A 21,454-nucleotide genomic window follows, 5' to 3' on the forward strand; every position below is an offset into this window, starting at 1 on the left:
TTAATATGTGTCATCTAATAACATGTGTCATCTTTATGGGAACTCCATCTGCAGAACATTGCTTCTTTTTGGTGAAAAGAATGTGGCTGCAATATGCAATGGGATTTTGTTAAATCTTGTCCACTACTGCTGTTTATCAGATCTGTATTTTCTACTGACTTAATAAGAGGAGATGCATAAATCATAAAATGATTATTTAAAATGAGGAAGAGAGAAGATGTATTTATTTTAACTTTATGTAACTGAATAAACACATATACCTTCATATGTCCGGGTTTTTTTAACTCTAATTTTGTGTAAGCGTAATTAACAGAAACCTGTCAGTACACCGTTCAAGGATGTTTTCAGACATAGAGCAAGAGGAATAGATTCTCTAGTCCTGTTACATTAGTTTCCTTGATATTAAGTATTCATCCAATATATGAATATATGCCCTAAAATATTCATTAACAAAAGTAAGCACAAGTAGTGAACATCCATTTATCACCCAGGGAAATGCATAAAGCTTGATACTATGAAAACTCTCTATTTTCTGATTTCCTTGTTTCAAAAGTTGTTGATCTTTCTATGCCCCCACTTTTCTTTCAATTTATAAAAAGAATCTGAAAAGAAGAAATGTTAGCTGAAGATAATGATTTTGACATAGAAGGACCTCATCTTACTGAGAACTACAAATCCTTCTCTTGCTCTTCTGGTGGGAATAAAGTGAAAAGATAACTTATGGATTCTAAGCCTTTCAAGAACAAACTGCAGTACAATAACTGTGCTCAGCCCCAGGAAAGGCAGTGTCAAAACAGAAAGTACAGAAAGGATGTAATGAGATTTTCACTAGTGACAGGGGAGGGATATTCTGCTTTGTTGCCTCTGAAGTAAAACAGAAAGAGACAAGCACCAAAGCTACAGCACCCAAATATTAGAATCTCAGATATGAGACTTATGGTAATAGACTTGTGATCTTGAAGTGCATGGTATGAATTAATTTGCAAATAAGCTCATCAAAGAAAACTCTTCTGAAATTTATGAATACTTTTATTGGTGCAGTCATGAACTTTTCAGATGTTAATAAGGGCATATCTAAATTGATTCAATAGTGAAGAGTCCACTGAAAACAACACAGGTCAAAAATACATATAATTTTCAACCACTGAAGTATTCTTTAATTATAAAATAAGTAGAAATAATGTGGAGGAGAAATGAAATTACCTAAAAATGTAGCATAACACACCAAATGGTGCATAGATGAAGTTGTGCTGAATGCCTGTAATCCCTCTCTGTCATAGTGACATGTTTGTGTATACTGATGGAGAAAGCTCTTTCTGTATGTTTTGAAAGTCATTCATGGAAATTTCCCCCCTAATCTTTGGCTAAATGCATTAATTGTGGGATATGCTGTTCACAAAATTTCACAGCTACCAGATATATGATGGCAATAATCTGCCAGGTGATGAAAAATGCATCTGATTAAAACCCCACTTTGTCAGAACAAGCACCAGTTGAAATGCAGGATAAAGGGTGGTTAAAGGCAGCAATAATAAGATAGACAATCTTATGCAAACTGTATTCACTGTCACTTCAGCTGCTAGAACTTTTGCACCACTCCTAGTTCGTATCAACAAAATAAAACCAGAGAAGTCATGAGACATTAAGATAATCTATCCCTTCTCTGTTAGGATACCACTTCACTTCCTTTTCTGACTTTGCTGTTGTTTTAGGACAAACCTTTTCTTCCTCACACTTCTCCTTCCTTACCTGGATAGCACTGCTTGAAAACCAAAGCTGCTTGTGTACCTCTAAGAAGAGCACACTATGGTGAAGCTGTGCCTGGGAGCCCTCCCACCTGTAATGAGGAAGCACCAAACAAACCGGATTCTGCTTTGAAGCAGTCACACAGCTTCAATCACACATCTCAACTTGGTATAAAAATAGCTGAAATCTAAAAGATGAACTTAAATTGACAGGTAGACTAAGAGATTGTCTAAAAATAGAACCTAAACCATGAGAGATATTCAACATAATACTCTGAGTGAAGAAAAGTTGGCAGATATGAGTTTTCTCTTTGTTTTGTCTGAATCCATCACATAATTTGCTGTAGACATTATACAGCAAAAGATATGTCATAGATTACTAGGTATTAGCATGAGAAAAGCTGACAATCATCTGTTCAGCAAAGGCAACTGACCTGTATTTTTCTCTGTACTTCATTAACTTTCGTTAGAAGGTTGAATATAATTCTGATCTCTCAAAAAAAGGGAACTATTGAACATTTGCACAGTCTAGCTCAGCCCAGGTAACAAAATCTTGCAAAAGTATTGCCTAGATCATCTTAAAATGCTTGAGATCAAGACAGAACATTTGAAACTTTTATTAGTTTCTTCTGACTAAAAGTGAAATATATAAATTTAAAATTTTAATCCCAAAGATTCAATATCACCATTCACAAGGATTTATAAGTAGTATTAGACCAATAATAATGCTGGTAATTATTGGTCTCATAAAAAAACAACTTCTGTAGAAGCAAAACATAAAGGCAGAGAATGCTGATTCTCTAAAAATATTTCTCATACATTTAGAAGTACTGTTTCACTGAACCAAGTACTCATAGTAGAAAAAATGAATAGAAGTAATGTCAGTGTCTCCAATGTGATATTGAACTTGCTATACACCCCAGAGTAGATATCAAAGAATGGTATTATTCTTCATAAACCTCTGCACTTCTACCTACATATTTAATCTTAAAGTCTCATTATTAGAATAAGGCCAAAATCAAATATCTCCAGCTTGTTGATAAGTAATTTGGTCAATCAGAAACAGTTAGAGTAGATAAGTTTGCTTTGACCTATGCTAGTCCTCGTCTAGGATCATACATGTGCTTGCATAAAACACAGAACCAAAATAAAAAATGAGAAAAATATATAGAAACTAATAAACAGAAGCAGAAAATGAAAGACCCAATATCTCATTTTGTGTGGGCTTCACCTAAAAATTTCCAGAATTTAAAGTTGTAGAAACAGATTCTACTACTGAGACATACCAAGAAAATAAAAAAGACCCTCAATACAATTAAGTTGCTTTTATAGCTTTCCTGGAAAACAATTAATCAGATGAAATTGGAAAATGGATACTGTGTGTGAGTAAACAGCAAGTTAACATCTTACCTGACTATGTTAGAAGTAAGCAAGTTAGAAAGGATGATAGTGCTGGACATAAAGACTTGTCAGAGCAAGAGGGGCAGTCTGACAGCTATTCTGAGCACAGAGAGAATGCGATAGATGTTCTGTCCAGATGAGAAAAATTATGGGAGGAAGCACTGTTGAACAAAAGACTTCACATGTTGTGTCAGTTCCTGGAGAATCCCGGCCTCCATCAGTTTCTCAGAAAAGTCCATCACCAGTTCTGCAAACTTTGAAAATAAATATTTCTCCACAATCTTCTTTTCCTATTATCTCATTAAGCTGGTGTATTCATAAAAGAACTCATCATCCCCAATGGCATGGAAAGCATTGGTGATGATGTCAGACAGCAGAATTGTGCTTGATGAACTTTCTGCACTTATCAGTCTAGACTGATTCTAACTCAGTTAAACAGAATGGATTTTAATTATCCAACAGACTCTAGCAAGATTATGCCAAGAAAATTAATAGATAGTCTAGCAAAATTGTGGTAAAAAAATTTTGTAATTTCTGCTCTGCTGCAGATGGATAATGCAGGATACTTGATTTCTAGGATCAGTTTGGTTTAAAAATGGAGACTAAAAATGAACAAGTTACTACAGACTTGTTATGTGAGCATGTCCAGTGGGCAAATACAAAGGATAATAAACAGTGTTCATAGGGAGTCTCTAGAACTGATATAATTTTAATTCCTAAGACTTACGTGCAGAACTGCATCAGTTGTGATGCAAATATATTTTTGTTTTTATGAAGAAAGAGCTATTATACTTTCAAATTACACTTAGTATCACTTTTTCATGTAGACACATTAAATTTCTTTTATACTAGTAACAAGACCCTAGACTAAAATGGTGCTGTTTTATAGAGAAGCCTGATGGGCAGCCTTGGTCCTAGAAGAGACTCTGTCAACTATGCTGAAGAGCTTCATTTCACCCTTCCTCCAAGCAGTTGCCTCTGCTTTTTTCTTTATTGTCAGAATCTACAGTATTGTTAATGAGGAAACCGAATATGCAGAAATGGTTTTTCTATGGGATGTAGGTGTGAATGGCAAGAAACTGTGTTGAAAGAAAGATGTAACACACAGTGATTAAGCAAAAAACTGGCAAAGCTATTGAATTTGCAGATATTTAATCCCTTGGAGTTTTTTCAAGAAAGACATGAAAGTATAGATTTACAATAAATTAAAAGAAAACACAGACAGAAAAAAAGAAAACAAAATAAAAAGAAACTAAAAATTCCTGGGAAAATCTAACAAAGACAATAATTTATGAGTAACTACAGAAATGTCCATTATTTGGTATTTTTTACTGATTATAAAGTAAACTCACTAAGAGAAGTATAAAATTAATATCTTGCTGTTTTACTGCTCCCTTGTCAATATTATTGTTTATGTTTTATGGGTTATAATACAATTTTCAGCCTTGGATACCTTTAAAAGAAATATAGATTATTGCTCTTATTCTTAAGCCATACCAAACAAAATAATTAACCTGTTATTTAAATGCAAAGAGTAAACACTACATGCTACAACTTAAAGTGAAATAAACAGAAATTGGCAGATTGGCAGTGTCCAAAACTAATAATTCCTGTAAGACTTCTAAGTAGAGTGATCTCAAACTGTCCAAACTAGTGATAAGGTTTAAAGTATCAGCAATGGAAGTGGAAAAAAAAGACAGGTAAACAAAACAAATTTATCCAAAACCATTCTATTAAAGGAGTAGCAGGCATATGGAACAAGCTGTTTAGTAAGACAGCTGATTAAGATAAGCTAGAGAGACAGCCAGATATTCTTATGCAGAAAGCGGCTGGGATATCAAAAGAGAGTGTAAGGCTGAGATAACTAAAGTGAGACGTGCATATTGTAACACAAAACTTACTGTCATGATAATTTTTACAGTTTGGGGGGGGGGAGGGGTTCGGCTTTTCTTTCATTAATGCCATTCCATAAGCATTTCATTAATTATGAAATTAATTATATCTAATTTGCATTGTCTTTCTCATTTGTGAAAATGTTTAAAATCACTACCAGACAAAACTTGTTATCTGGATATGTTTTCCTTGAAATCAACTATTTCAATAGTAAACTGACAGGCTCTATCATTCACTGTTTTCTTTAGTCAAATGAAAATCATAAATAAAAATCAAAAAATCATTACATGAAAATAATAAAATTGATTAAATGAAAATCATAAAGTAAGCTTGATTGCTTCCCATCTCATGCTGAAGTCACAAGATTTTTATATGAAAATTTTTTTGTAAAATTTCCTACTTTGTTGTTACTGAGAGAAGCGCAATTGCTGCAGTGCTACCAACACCCTTTTTTGTCTCAGTATAGCCTTTTAATTTTCAACCATCTGGACTAGAGTTGCTCAAAACTGTAGTCAAAACACTGGTACAACTAGAGCTCTTGTTACTGTCATTGGCAGAACTGGATGCATGACAATTACGTGAAGAATATGTCAAACTTAAACTTAACTCATTTTTAAATTAGGATTCTCATGTCAAGATCCTGACTTCACAGTTAATCCAGATAATTTTTCAATAATTTAATAAAATTTAATTATTAGTGTTGTTCTAATAGCAAAAGCTAAAGTATTTTAAATATCATTAAAAGACAATAATCAATCCTAGAACCTGGCTACAAAACAGTGAATTCCCATCCCTACATAGAACCCAGAATGATCACAGAACTGCAACTTCTGATATTGCTTCAGGCATTGCTGGAGAAAATTGTTTCTAGCAAGCTTTCCATCTCCTTTTCCCAGAAAACAATTTTTCTCTAAAGAAAAATTCAATTCTTTTTCTATCCTAATCACATATATCATATTTCTTACCCTCCTTCAACCTGGCTTATGACTAGAGAAAACAATTTTATTTATCTTCTTTCAAAAGAGAAATATTACGTTGGGCTAAGAACCCTAATCATACTAAGCTCAATGACAAGTAGTCATTGATTTCATTTGGAACACCACACAGAACCACATTTGTTACTGCAATGACCTGAAATCCCATAAGGTGCTTGGTGCTGGTTCAGTTTTCATAATATAACAATGATTTTATTATAGCACACTAGATATGGAAGAGTTCATTCAAGCAAACAAATTTATATCATTACTATTTATAATTGTATTTGAGGGGAAGAAAAACTTTAAAAAAAAGGAAAAAATAGTGTGTCTCTCTATTCCCATAATTTTATTTTCTGCAGTAAAAAAATTCGCATAAACAGGCACTGCTGTAGATCAGTGGCTGACAATACTTAATGTCCACAATTCAATATATGTTTCATAAGAACATGAGGAATTCATCTGAGTGATTGGAATAAATGTTCTTGATGAATAGGGCAGCTCAACTAGGTATAATGACAAACGTAAACCTGCCTATAACTCTTTGCATTATAATGAAATTAAGCAATGGGAATGGGGGTTGGCTTAATTGGTTTACTAGATTGCATATATTTTGACCAGAATTGAGTTTGATGCTGCTGGACAAACACCAGTATTATAAACAATGGCCATATAGTCCTTTTCCAAAAGACTACACATTTTTAATCTGAGTACTAGATAGTTTCCTAGAGAAACTTTAAAAATTTTAAAGCTTTTTAATGGCTATACTTGATAGATGGAAATCCAGAATTTTTGTCTTTGTGTCACACAAAACTGAGGGAATAAGACACACACTCAGATAGCTTCTTTGAAAAAAATCCTGCACTGCATCTTTATACAGATCAATGTCCAATTATAAGCAGAGAATTGCTGTGGCAAAAGGTCAGGAAAAAATAATCTTTCCGGCATTTATTACTTGGAAAATAAGGTCACATATAAGGTCAACCTCCAAATGTATACAGAATAAATTATACTGCAGCATTCTAAATATTTTGAACTGCAAAAATTATACTTCAATCTCAACATAATCATAAAAATGAAGTTGAACATGTATTTCCTGACAACTGTACTACAGATCAGACTAAGCTAAGACATGAAAAACTGAGGTCCAATTAATCAACAATTAATAAAAAGCTTATCATATATTTCTGCTTAATTAGAAATTTAACTTCTTATTAAGGCTGACTGATTTAATAATTTCCTAATTATCTTTAACACTGAAACACCTTCCCCACAAAAAAGTAAAATACTGGAAAACATACAAAGCATTTAAAAATCATTCAGTGATGCACTTCTTTATTGCTTACAGTGTAGAAGCAAAACATAAAGGCAGAGAATGCTGAACTGCTTTGTCTGTTTGATTCTCTAAAAAAAAAGAAGTGTCTCTTTTGAAATAAAAGACCACCTAATTAGATAAAACACATTTGGGAAAAAAAAAAATATTTGGACACAGTTTGAGGAAAAATATATGTTTTTTTGTCAGAATGAATGTTGGTAAAGAACACTGTCATTGTCCTGATCTAAGTAATTTTGCTGTTTCATAGATAGTCTTAATATTTTCTCCTTCACAGGATGTGAATGAAAGTACACTGAAAATAAGATTATATTAGCATTTAACACTTCTCACAGTACTCTTAATTGTGAAATCAACATTACAAACAGGAAAATGCATCCGTGAAATGAAAACATCTTCTGATTCATTTTTACTCTTGTCTTTTATGCAAAGCATTTTCTTTTCCTCTTCTCCAAACTATATGAGGAATATAAATGACTGCTGTTCTTTTATCTGTTGCAGTCATGTCTAGTTTGAATTTCCAAATTAGGATTTGACAGCAGATTGTATATTATATATCATAGGCAATGCCAGTGGAGATAGAGTATATTCTAATCATTTTCAAAGATACTAACTTTTTTTTTTTTTTAATCTGCTTTGGACACTTGTGGTTTTATTTCATGTTCCTTCTGAAAGATACTGTGTTCTTTGCTCTGGGCTAGTCACAAGACTTACTGTGTTCTCTGATAATATTATCAGTGGACTATTCCTTCATGATAAACCACAACTGCAATACTAATAGGTTGATAATGACATTTTAGTTTATGCTTTTGTAGGCATTGTAGGCTTCACTCACCTTGTTCAAGTGGCTGGCTTTTAGTTGAAGTAGTTTTCATCTTGAGTGCCTCCCTAACAGACATGTCACAGCAGGAGCCTTTGTTAGTGTCTTGGTCACTGTCAGCCTGATCACTGTCCCCATGCCCGCTGTCCCTCAAGCTGGCTCTTTCTGGATCCTTGAACGTGGAGCTACTGAAATACATATTGAAAAAAAAAAAAGAAAAAAAAAAAAAAGAAAAAAGAGAGAGAGAGAGAGTGTTGTATTTACTTGTTCTAAGTTGAATTGTACTCTCTGGCAAAGCAATTTTGACAAGAATGCAAATGGGGAAGCCAAGAAAGTTATTTAATAGGCCTTACCTTTGAACAAACTGCTGCCTGCTGCCCATGTAATTGGGCTCTGCGGGAAAATTGTCTGTCTGTGAAAGAGAAGGAAAAAAATACGTATAGTTGTACACTGGACAAATCTCCTGCAGAGCAACAAGATTTCCTAGAGGAGAAATGATTAATAATTCAAAAATTCCCTTAATCTTCAGATTTGTACATTTTAATTAAATTGGAAAATGCTGGCATGTAATTATGTGCTCAGAACAATTAAATGATTCCGGTCCACAAATTACCTGCTAAAGTAAACAATGAAGCTCCAATAAGTGACATTCTCTGTTAGTAACCTGACAGATGACACTGTTTATGTTTTTTCATTAGATAGATATTAAGACTGATAGTTATTGAAAATGAGAGAAAAAATTACTCTTGCATATTAAAAAAAGTGAATTATTCAATAATACTAATTTTTAATCATAATTACATCATCTACTGGGATTCTGAAGCTCTTACTGCTGTAATATAGTTTTGTATGCTGCTATATTACACTTGAATTGAAAAAATAAACAAAAAATCAAGAAAATTTATGGCTGATTAGCTGTGGGGTTTCTCAGATGCTACTGGAAAAATGCAAGTATGAAAATATTTGGATTTTCTCTCTTTAATTTTCATCAGTATTAATATCTATGTCAGAATAATGAGAACCAAACATGCAAATGAGAATATTGAATGATCAATATTGTTGACAAGTAGTTTTTAAAAGAAGATACTTTCATTAAGTCTGTCATGTATATTTTTAGCAGCATGAGCCAAGTAACTGTAGAAGCAGAAGTATTAAAAGGATCCAGACCAACATGGAGTCCTGCCAAAGGGAACTGAATTCCCCTTGTATCATTAGCTGAAGTTCTTTGGGAGAAAGAGAGACTGCATCATTCAGAAAACTCTACATACTGTACATTCATGCACGTCACTTCTTGCAGCTGACCTAGCGACAGAGCTTCTACTGTTTTCTGCATCACTTCACATCACACCCCTCTGCTCCGCAGCAGCTCCGGCTGTCGCAGCAGCATCCAGCCGATCAGTATCCGTAACACGGGCAGCACTCAATTAATGGAGCTGAGGGCCCGAGGTTTAATGTCACGCAGCAAGTGCTTACACAGTGACTGGGATCTTAGATATTTGGATTTCCCTGCCACTCCCCACACCATTTTTAATCTTTCTTTTGGTTATATCAGTAGGAGGTAATTAGAAATATTTGCTAGCTCTTGTATGGTTGGAGTATTTGAGCTTGGAAAAGAGGCAAAAAGTTTTATCCAAAATTTAAGTCACTGCTGGTTGCAACAGAAATTGGGCAGACACCTGTTACTCCCAAGGGACTTGTGAAATACATGTGCTTGTATACCGTGGATGTCTTTAGTGCTTTAAAGAAAGGATGTAAAATATAGAACCATCTTCCATTCAGCATGTATGTCAATGTATACTACACTCTCTTCTAGTTTCTAAATCCCTTAGTTCAAAAAATAAGATTATAATATATGCTATGCTCACATCCATCCTAGCTTTAGTATATACAATTAGAATAAAAGTTCATCTTCACATTTAGCATGTATCAAGTTAGAAAAACAAATATTGGAAACAACGAAAAAAAAGGAGGCATATTTCAGCATCTCTCAAATGCAGTACATCATATTTTGGAATGAGCCATACTTCTGCTGTTTCTTTTCTTCTCACAAGTTTTAAGCTAGTATCTGTCTTTTGTGCAGCAAAAAGAGAGATGTATATACACTAATGTACAATTATGGCACTTACAGAACCCAATATTTATCAACCTGAATAAACCTTTACAACTGCAGGACTCATGTCTCTTTTCTATGTCTAGTATCTCAAATAGAGATATCCAGGAAAATTGACCTTATGCTTTTACTTATGTAAGACATCTGTCTCCTCCTAAACACAGCTGCTACCAGAACCAACATTTCCATTTTTCATGATATTGGCAGTCAAAATGCCTGCTATAAATTGCTTTTTCATTAATTCTCTGCCATTAAAAGTCAGACTTTTGCCCAAAAAATAATTATAACTCTTCCTTTTTAATGGTTCTAAGAACTTAACTGTAAACTGGACCACTGTAAGAACTGGTCATACTTTTTGTCTCTGCTTTTTCATAGCAAGAAAGCATTTCACATATCCTGGATGAGCCAATACACAGATATAAAAATAGAAGATATGACTACATCTTAGCTGCTGAGAAATTCTACATTTATAGTAATCATGAAAGACCTTTAACTAGATAATAATTTGACCAATTACTTTCATACTGTATTTTGCCTCAATACAATGAATTGGGTGTCATGTTACAGCAAGTTCATTATTACAAAAGAAAAAATGTAAGTACTTGGTGATCATATACAGACACTGAGCTCAGAGTTGAATATTGTTCTTTCTGCACTAAAAGCATTAGTCCTTCTTCTATGAATTATGAAGGTATGATTCTTGTGTTGAGCTGTAACAGCCCTCTGAGATACAGGCAGCAAAGGGAGAACTGTTTCATCCATTAAAATATCTATTAAAATTGTGATAAATTTAAAAAAAAGTAATTTTAAGGTTTGGCAGCTTGGAGGAATCTTAGAAATGTAAACATCTGCTTCACAATGGATGAGAGAGACACGAGTGTCTAACATGTCTAACTTCCTTAAAATCTTTTTCTTTTTTAATCCTGGTTGAAGTGCGAGGTCATATACTTAAAATTTTTACACTTTAACATTTATGGAAGTGATATTACACATTCCATCTCATGCATTAATCATACTTCTTTAAACCGCATAGCTGTTACTTAAAGAAACAAATGCTACTTAAAAACATCTAAAAACCCTCTTATCCTTCTCTGGATATACAGCCCTTCTAGGACAACAAAATCACCAAAACTCTGGACTTCCAGTTATAAGGTAGGTTGCAGTTCACCTACAGAAAACCACCTAAAATCTGGTCAGCTACTCTAGCTAATCTAGCTACTCCAGCCAAGATCCCTCAATGTGTCTTTGAGAAATACAAAATATCCCATTTGGTCATCTAGTGTTAGGTACATAATACTCCTGGGGAGCATTACTGATATACGGGAATCTTGACAACCAGCAAGATGTCCAGTGCAATAGCTAAAGCTAAGTAAGATTCATCAGGTCAGAAGAGAATTGCCTGGAACTGCACTCTCCTGATAAATAACGAAAAGCTTTTCAAATGCCAGCATCATTAACCTCCTGAAGAACAAAATACAACAAACTCCACCCTTGTTTTCATCCTCCAAACAAAACAATCTCCAGGATCAATTTGTCCCTAAAAGTCACCAGAGTCAAATGGTAAAGAAACGTGAATTTTTTTTATCTCTGTGATTCAGGATTGAGGGCTGGAGTATCAATTAGGTCACCAACAGCTACCACAGCACAGTTCTCCAGTAGGACAAATGTTATCTAAAATTAAAACAAAAGTGGGAATGTTCACTGCCACCAGAAAACCAAAGTCTGTGATATCAACCTAACTGTCCAAAGCCACCTTAGAGAAGTGGCCATGGTTTTATGGCTCATTTTCACAGATTAGTGGAACCAGCTAATTTCCAATGACAGGATGCTGTTAAACCATTCAACAGATATTCTTTTTTGACAGTTGCTATAACAAACCTTTACAAATACTTTCGTCTACCTATCTGTTCTAATATGTGACTCTGGATCAAATACGAAATTTTAGGAACACTGTCATTAGTGTAATGTTGCAGAAAAATGTCTGATGATTTCTGTTCAAGCATTTGATACAGCTTTCTCAGAAGTTGAAGCTCATTAAAAAAAGCCATTTAAAAAGAGGTCAGAATGCATAGGAACCTTTCAAAGCTGCAAAAATTTAAAATAAAAAGGATTACTTCCTTTCAGAAAATATCATACAGTTTGATTTTGTTACCTTTTACTTCAGTGAATTGAAGGCAAAAGAAGAGGCAAATTAAACCTGTGCAAAATATACTTTTCATAGAAGCAAAGAACAGTTTAGATTGGAAGAGACCTTAAATTTAATCTAGTTCTACACATTCCTTCCCCATCATGGGTAGGGATACCTTCCACCAGTTCAGCTTGCTCAAAGACCCATCCAGCTTGGTGCTGAACACCTCCAGGGATGGGGCACCCACAAATTCCATAGGCAGTCTGAGCTGTTGAATTTACTGGTATGGAACTTCAAATGCGACAGTATAATTGTTAAAGTCCAATAATGGGACTTTGAAAATCATTAACTGGCCAGTGTTTCCATGAACAACGCATAGAATATCTTTCCAAGTGCATCAACTGTCTACAAAAATATTCAGTTGATGCACCTGTCAGGACTTGTATATTATGACCACACCAGGACCTAGATAAATTAAAATTGTTGCCAACTATAGGTCTCACATGGTGTATTTGGAATACTAAATTTTATAGACTCAGAAATAAAACCATTCAAAAGTTTGAAAGTCAACTGTTAAGTTTCTAGTAATTAATTCTGGAATTGCTATGGTTTCCAAAAGTTTAATTTAGAGAAAGGAAAATGAAAAATTATAGCCAAGAACAGAGTATGAGAAACAAATTCTTCATAGGATCCATTAACCTTAAATAAACTCATAAGAAAAAAAGCAGTAAAAACCTCATCACTGGAAACAGCTTGAACCAGCCTGGGCCAAGAATTACACAATGAATTATAGAGAATATTTTTAGCAATGGGCTATATTCATCTCTTATTCCTTTTTTATCTTTTCATAAATTCATATTCACGAGGTATATGTGTTTACTTCTGTTGAAATATTATGCTATTTTTATAAATACAAAGGAGTTCTACTGTGGCTCTGCACACACTATTTTTTTTAATTCAGGATTAGAATTACAGCACTGTATTAATCAATCAGGTTTCAAAAATTTTGCTATTTTTCAGTAAGAGAACAGTAGACAACTTCACAAATCTTCTGCTTTCAAGAATTGCTGCAAAAAGCAGACTTTCTTAAAAATTAGAGGTTCCTCACTATTTTTCTCTTACTCTTTACTTTTTAAAAAAAAATTTTTTTCTGTTACAATTTTTAAGATTTCTAGCAATATTTGGTGTATTCCATACTGTTTGAATAAAATTAGAGGAAAATTTAAAAAAATAGAGTTTGCAAATCAACACTTTTTTCTAATAAATAAAAATCAACACCTACAAAGAAAAAGAAGAAGTGAGAAAGAAAGAGACAGAGACAGGACAGACACAGAGAGAGAAATTCAATATTTAAGTATTCTTGACTAATTACGCCTAGAAATAATTGTCATATAAGGGAAAGATGTACTCTAAAATATTAAAAAAAAAAAGACTTAGACATTAATCACATTTATGAATATTAGACGAGTAGAATTTTCATATTTTTTCTCAGAATTACAAGAAGAAGTATCATATTTTCTGAAATTATTTAATGCAGCTCCATTTTATGTAGGTGTTCATACCTGGAACTATAATAAAGCAAAATGTCTTTGCTGACTCTAACTTCTTTTTAATTAAACATTAAATGCAAAAATGAAATGAAACATCTATCACCTTTATCAGATTGCCACTTAATATCTAATTCAAGCATCTTTTGTGCCTTTTCTTGAAAAGCTGAATTCAAGTATTCACCCTTCCCCCATGAAACAAAGATTTATATAATGGCAATCTCTTCTGGAGGCAAAAGAATTGTATTCTGCCAAATACTGCCAAATTGAGTTTTGAAAGAGCAGACAATTGTCTTCATTTTGTTAGGAACAGTGTGGGTTCAAAACAGTACAATTTTTCACAAAGACTTCTCAGTATAAGACGGCCAGTGAGTGTGTATACTTAGCCTGAAATAGTGGTTTTTGCTTCCACAAGATTTACTTCATTAAGAAAATTCACTATCCCAATAGCAAAAACAAAAGAATAAAACCAAAAACTGGCCATAAACCTCTCATAGGTTATTCTACCATTTTCAAGAACAAAATTAAATAGGCTATTTTTAAAAATATTATCCTACTACGTGCTCTCCACTCTCATTCCTTTGAAAATGCTTTTGATATATAATTTATATGACTTGTACATATTTGGGAAATTTCACACTTGCTGCAAGATGTGTATTTTGGTGTTAAAAGTCCTACAGTGTGTTTATGTGAATTTCTGACATATATAGCATTCTTCAAAAGCACATTGAAAACACAGGGCAGTAAAAACAGTCAAATGCACAAGGCAATATCATTCACGAGGCTGTTGTAGTCTTTCTTAAAGTGTTGATTGGTGTCTCATGTTTTCTCTTCCTCTTGAATGAGAAAAACAAAGCTGTGAGAGGAACAGGTCCTGAGATCTTCAGTCAATTGCACAGTGATTTCTGAAAAGTGAAGCTCTGAGGACAGACACTACCACCCTTTCCCATAAGCAAAGGAATGCAGATCTCCCTGTAGATATCTCCCTAATCTAGGCACTGTTTTCTCTTAGCAAGTACCATATTTGTTACCAAAATAAATTATTGTTTATTTATTGGTTAAGGTGTCATGCTAAGGCATTTTAGATTATTTCAGTTGTTTTCACTATTTGTTTAGTAAAACAAACTATTTATTAAATTTTTATAAGAGTTTATTCTGCAATGCACAAGATACTAAAGGTGGCAGAAGCCTGGACTGTGGGAATTTAACACAGCTCAAGGTTTAGAAATCACAAGGCCCAGACAAGGCTCTTCTCATCTCACTGGTGATTGCACCAAGTCAGAAGACTGAAGAAGCTAAAAAGGTCACTGCAGAATGACATGATTTTAAATGATCCTGGTAAAAAAAGTAGACCTGAATGGCATTCAAAAGATGAGGTGAAACCAGACCCAGATCAGACTTTTTGATATGAAATAAAGCATTTAAGTATTTCAGGAACAAGCTTGTCCTTTTGTCAGCAGGGAAGTCAGCTCAACAGAAACCTTCAGCTTCTCTACCAGTGCAGGATGTGTGTTTAAGGTCAGACTTCTCTCAGTAAGGAAGATGGGACAAAGAAAAACTGAAAAACTGTGGAAGCTGAACCCAAAACTTTCTCCTATAGAAAAGGGAATCAAGATTTTCCAGACCAAACTCAAATTGCTGGACTTTTTACAATGAATTCAGGTTTCTGAGCCTAATTTTATTTTGTTTTGCAGAAACATGAAATCTAATGAAATTAGCATGATCTCAGAAGAGAATGTGGAAAGTTGTCAAATGTGTTTAGGAAAAAGGAATTGTAATATGAGTTCTGAAGTTGAAATACATTTTGGAGAAGATGCAAGATAAGAATGTAGGAAGAAGTGCCAAACATCACGCCACATAAAGAGCTCAAGCTGAAAGCACAATAACGCTATCACAGCGTCAATAAAAAAACATAATGAAATTCATGACACATTATTGCATTGCTCTGCACTGCCGCTATTCATTTAAAAATGATGAACACATTTAAAATAATTCGCAACTTGTCAAATGCCTTTGAGCGCTGCAGTTAGACTGGTGCTGTAAGAGGTATTACAAGAGAGCTTCACACAACTTACAGCAAAGATGGAAGTATGGGAAGACAAAACAATAACTGCACCTCAATCTGCTAGTACAGTTGCATCCAATATATTTACACTGCTCACCAATGATATGTATTTACCGAAGCTACTCTGTCAATAAAAACCACATTAAGAACCTTTTGAAAGAGCTTCCCTGTCAATTAGGATGTAGATACATTCTATCGCTCCAGTTTTCCTGTCAATTTAATATACTGGATCATATTAACAGTACTGGCTTGTCAATAAGGCAAATCTGAATCCTATTAATAGAGTTACAGTGCCAATATAATCGGCTTCCCATTTATCGAGCTTCCTGGTATTTGGGAAAGCTGCGAAATGGGATTATAAGGTTAGGTTACATACATCTGTCTCTATATTATATAAATATTTCAGGAATTCTATCCCATTGTGTAAATAAATACATGTAACCACTTTTTTCCATTACAAAAACTTCAGATGACAGAATAGTATAATAGTTTGCCATTGCTGAGAAAACATTAAATTATCCTCATTTATCACATTGTTTCCTGCTTTCACTAAGTAAAACTGCTATTTTACAACACAGTCTACTTGAATGCCACACATATAGAACTGCTAAGAGAAGTAGGCACTTCACCCACCCCCTCTCCAACCCCTCTGCAAAAGATAATATCTGCTTCAGAACACAAAAGGAAAAAGATAAATCATATTTTGGAAACAAAATACAAAGCACTCCACAGTTTCAATCTGTATTTAGCCCTTGTACTGTGCTGCATAGTCTTTGTGGATATGAAATGTAAGTATAATTCTAGTGTAACAGAAACCCCCAGAAATAATTACTAAAAGGTATTAGTTCATGAATTAAAAAATAGCAGAAATTCAGCAAACCTTGTATTTAATAGAAGTCTTAATGAAGTTGAACATTAGTTTCTTTTAACCACATTCAATATGAAATAAGTACTTTCACTGGATTAGCAGAACATACAAGAGACCATTAAACCTGATTATATTAAAAAAAATAAAAATAAAAAAAAGTAATTGCATTAAGAGATACTGGGTATTCTCTTATCAAATTGCCTCTCTGGATCAGACTTGAAAATATAGATTTAAGAAAACATGGTTCAAAAATGACAGTTAAGGGTCAATGAATCAAGCTGCCCATTATATTTTCTGGTAGCAGATGGGTGCAATGAAACCTAATGATTGAATTTGAAACGCTTTAATGCTCCTTTTATCTATGGATCCCACCATGTTCAGACTACCTTAGTATTCCTAACAGCTACTATGTTTACTGCATAACAGACTCAATTACAATTAGCTAAGTAGAATGAAATCTGTGCTTATTGCAATATCCAGCTTATTCTAGTATCATACTATGAACTCAAAATAACAATACACATAGGAGTCTGTTTTTGATAGCATTTGTCAGTCATGTTTTTTTTTGGTTTTTCATGTTAAATATGAAGTCTAACATTTAGAGGGAAACTTAAAATTAAAGGGAAAACTTTTGAAATAGTGCCTTGAAATGTAAGAATATAATCAAAGTACTTGTTTAGAATTTCAGAATGTTTAGAACCTTTTTTTCTGCATGAGAACGTGTCCTTTGTTTCTTTTTCTTTCTTTCTTTCTTTCTTTCTTTCATTCATTCTTTCTTTCTTTTCTTTCTTTCTTTCCTCCCTCACTCTCTCTGTCTTTCTCTCTTTCGCTCTTTCACATTCTGGAGTGCAATGTTGCTCTCCTGGAATTTTTTTTTTTTTAATTTTGAGACACATCTAAAAGTTCTTACTTAGCAGGAATTCTTAGTGAAGCCAATAAGTAGAGTGAAATTTGTCCTATTCTTACCACTGCTTATTTCCTGTTACTAAGAGCAACATAACCCAAATGTTTTCTGAACAGATAAAAGTTTATAAACACTACAGTACTGGATGGTGGAGAAGGTGAACAAATTATGGCCTTTAAACACTATTAATCTGCTTTGTACTTATCATATTTAGTAAGGAGAAAACAGAGACACTGGATATTTAAAATCTGTTAACTTTGTGTTAACATCTATCCAGTATGTTTACCTTTTTCTGTCCAACCCACACTCGCACTAAAGACAACAATAAAACTCCCACAAGCCATGACCTGAGGTCCAGTGAAATCAATGGGTGTTTTCAAACTGGTTTCAATAGCCCTTGGATCAGTCTGCTTACTTCAATTACCAGCTAAGCGAGCTTTTACATGGTGTGCTACATTCCCACAGATACATATGTTATATGCTGAAGAAAGCTGTGTTTGAACAGATTTGTAATGGCAGTGACGGGGAAAGGTGATTAGATAGGCAGCAAATGCTCTATGCAGCACAAAATTCCAGTTGTGTTTCTTTCCTACAGAGTGAAAGAAATTAGCAACAAAGATGGAACAGGATTTGGTTCTGAAGCCACACTGTCTACACAGAAAACACACACAAAGAGGAACACTGAAGCTTTCTTCCTAGGTGGCGATCAGAAAAAAAGGGGTAAATCTAGATCACCTCCTTTTCTTTAAAGCTGCCACCTTATCCCCTTTCTCTTCCTAAAATACCACACCAGAAACACAATGATTCCCTTAAATTCCCTAGGAATTCAGAAGAAAATCACAGATGCTGAAATTTACATTATAAGTTTTTGTCTAATTTCTTATTTAGGTCATGCAACTCTTTATATCAACTTTTTTCTTGAAAATACTCAACAAGGTATTCTCTAAACATTTGTGGCAATACACAAAGCCCTACTTTCACACAAACACCTTCACATAATTATTTCCTCTAAGCACTAGGAAAGCACTAAATATGCTGCCAAAATAATGACAGAATAGTAGATCATCAAGTTTTACAGACTCACACAGCCATGCAAGGAGATTTTCAACTGAAAATGGTGATGAGTTGATTTATTATTTGTGACATAAGATAAATAATTTAGACTTGCACAAATTTAGCAAGAGGTTCTGTCCCTAAATGTATTTTAAAGTCATAACAGTCATGTGTCTATGATGAGGTACCTCATAAAATGGAAAGTTTGATTGAATACACCATTATACCATGAGCATAGTAGCAGTGGTCAAGTAGATTTGGACGGAAAAAAATAAGGCTGTTCTGATACAGGGCTGTGTGCATGCATCCACAACTCTGTCACTTCAATGTTAACCTACTACAATGTTCTTCTGATAATACTCTCTATTAAATTGATATAAAACAAGCAAAAGAAAAAATAGCTGCCTTTCTTTATAGGATCACCTCATCTAGGACACAACCACCACTTAACCACAGGTAATCTCTAACTTAATAGGCATTTAAGAACTGACTTTGATCTGTAAATTCTTAAAGAGCTGGAAATAAAATGTTCTGGATTGCCCTTCTCATTATGGCTTGCCATATCAAGACTCTGAAATCAGATCTTTCTGTAAAATTAAGAAGATCCACATAAGATACAGTCTCTGCAGATTCCAGGATTAGATAAAGTCATTGTTCTGTTCCAAAGCAGTGTTTGTTTGTCAATATCTAGGACAGGGCTGCAGGTTTCACCGGGGATAGAGTGACTGAACATGAATGCTAATATTTGACTGAGGGGTTTGTTAGAACACAGGGATTTAATTATGGACTCTCTATCTAATTAGATAGAATGCTCACCCAGTATGTGATCACTTTTTTGCAAAGTGGAATGTATTGAACACCAACTGAAAGATGAATATATATTTTACTTTTTAAAAATTTATTTGAGACCTCTCAAAGAAAATAGTTAATGAAAACTTCTCTAAATAATGCCCACATCACAGATGTTCCCAAGTTGACATTCAGAATTGTGCATATGTAGAAACCTGTTTCAAAACAGGAAAAGAAAAGAAAACACTACAGGTACAGTGCACAAAATTTCAAACAAAAGTTCATGCAAAATGAAAAAAAAAAAAAAACCACAAAAAACTTGGGATTGTTCGTACTGCTTTTCCTGGATACTCAAACCAGATCATGTGTAACACAGACTAATGCTGCTCCCTGCAGGTGGATCATGACCCCATGTGAAGCCACATCAACTTCCATCTTCATTGGAATTCAACATGGAGTTAGGTTCTTCAGAGAGTGATCTCCAGAGCACAGCCTTTGCATGTAATTCATTTACTCATATGCTCTCAAAACTTGTTTACAGGTAGAAAAACCCACTGGAAGATGAATTATTTCCATAGGAATGTGTTCATTTAGATAATTCAGGGCCATCTAACTTTACTGGTGTTTCATGCATTGTGCTATTTGAAAAAAAAAAAAAACAAAAACAAAAACTATAAAGCTGCAGCTTTATTCATGTCTTAATAAATTCCTAAGAATGATTAAACTTGACTTTGGTGTTTTTATTTAAATCTGTTGAAGCATAAAGCAATAAAATTTGAAATGCCCTTCTAAACAATGTTAAAATCAACAGCAAAACCATCCACTTTCCATAAAAACAGAAGTGGTATCTTGTTCTAAGGATGGTGTTGATCACACTTCAGCAGAGAGACTTTGCAAGGCAGTGGTATAGCATCCTAGTTTCAAGGGTTTATAGTAGCATTCCTTCTTTAACCTTAGCCAAAGGATAATAAACAGCATCAATATAATGATAGTCCAACATACCAGTAACCTTAAGAATGTGCAAGGAATAGACTGGCAGGAATTAATCTGCCATTTTCATATATCTGCCCAAGGGAAGCATTGTAATTGCAAAAATTTACTCTTAGACTGCTGAGACTCATAGTAATTATGTTTCTTTTTTAATAGAAATAGCCACAGGTAGTAACAAATTGGGTTTTGAGATGGGGAACTGGGCATGCATTCTAACCCAAATTACTATGTAATTGTCTTTATTATAAAACACTATAGAAAACCCAAAACTTAAATCAGAGCAAAAACTTTCCCTTAAAAAAGTGTTCTCCTCCCATGGCTATTCAGCATGTGTGCCTATTTATTCATTCACATGTATCAGCAAGACAAGTATGACTGCACGTAATTTATCTAAATACTCTTGCCATTGCTAACCAAAATTCTTGAAGCTTACATTTTTTTGTTTAATAGAAACAGCTTCCTCTTGCTTTACAAGTAGGTCAAAATCTAAAAATCCAGATACACATTCCTAAGTTTCCTTTGCCACTATCAGGGGATGAAGGAAAGACTATTTGTGGTCTACACATATATCAAAGGAACTGAAATTAAAGTTCTCGTCAAAATTTTAGAAGGTTGTTTGAAATAAATGAGCCCAGAAAAATACTTAAAATTAGTTTACTTCATGCTTGAAGAAATTATTATTTTGTTATGTCACATTGTTGCAATAATGAGAAGTATACTTTTGGGAAAGATCATGTATGTGATGGCCAATGAATACATAACAAAATAAATGGATACAATTGCTTCTGCTCCTTGCAATACTATCGTCTGTTACACCTGAAAAGTAGAATATGT

The 21,454-nt window shown here is 33.9% G+C and overlaps 1 protein-coding gene across 6 annotated transcripts in view; it reads right to left on the reverse strand.

The window, feature by feature from the left end:
- Window positions 1-21,454, reverse strand: part of PCDH17 (protocadherin 17) — a 90,386-nt gene that overhangs the window by 52,570 nt on the left and 16,362 nt on the right. For 5 of the 6 annotated variants that reach the window (XM_021530799.3, XM_085576928.1, XM_077781372.2 and 2 more), the window contains exons 3-4: window positions 8,520-8,578; window positions 8,182-8,354 (exon numbers count right to left, since the gene is read on the reverse strand). In XM_021530799.3, the coding sequence (XP_021386474.3) occupies window positions 8,182-8,354; window positions 8,520-8,578 (232 nt within the window). The remainder of the gene's footprint in view (window positions 1-8,181; window positions 8,355-8,519; window positions 8,579-21,454) is intronic. The other variant, XM_021530800.3, reaches the window with a different exon arrangement.

The sequence above is a fragment of the Lonchura striata genome, chromosome 1 (genome assembly GCF_050655825.1).
Source record: "Lonchura striata isolate lonStrDom1 chromosome 1, ASM5065582v1, whole genome shotgun sequence".
NCBI lineage: Eukaryota > Metazoa > Chordata > Aves > Passeriformes > Estrildidae > Lonchura > Lonchura striata.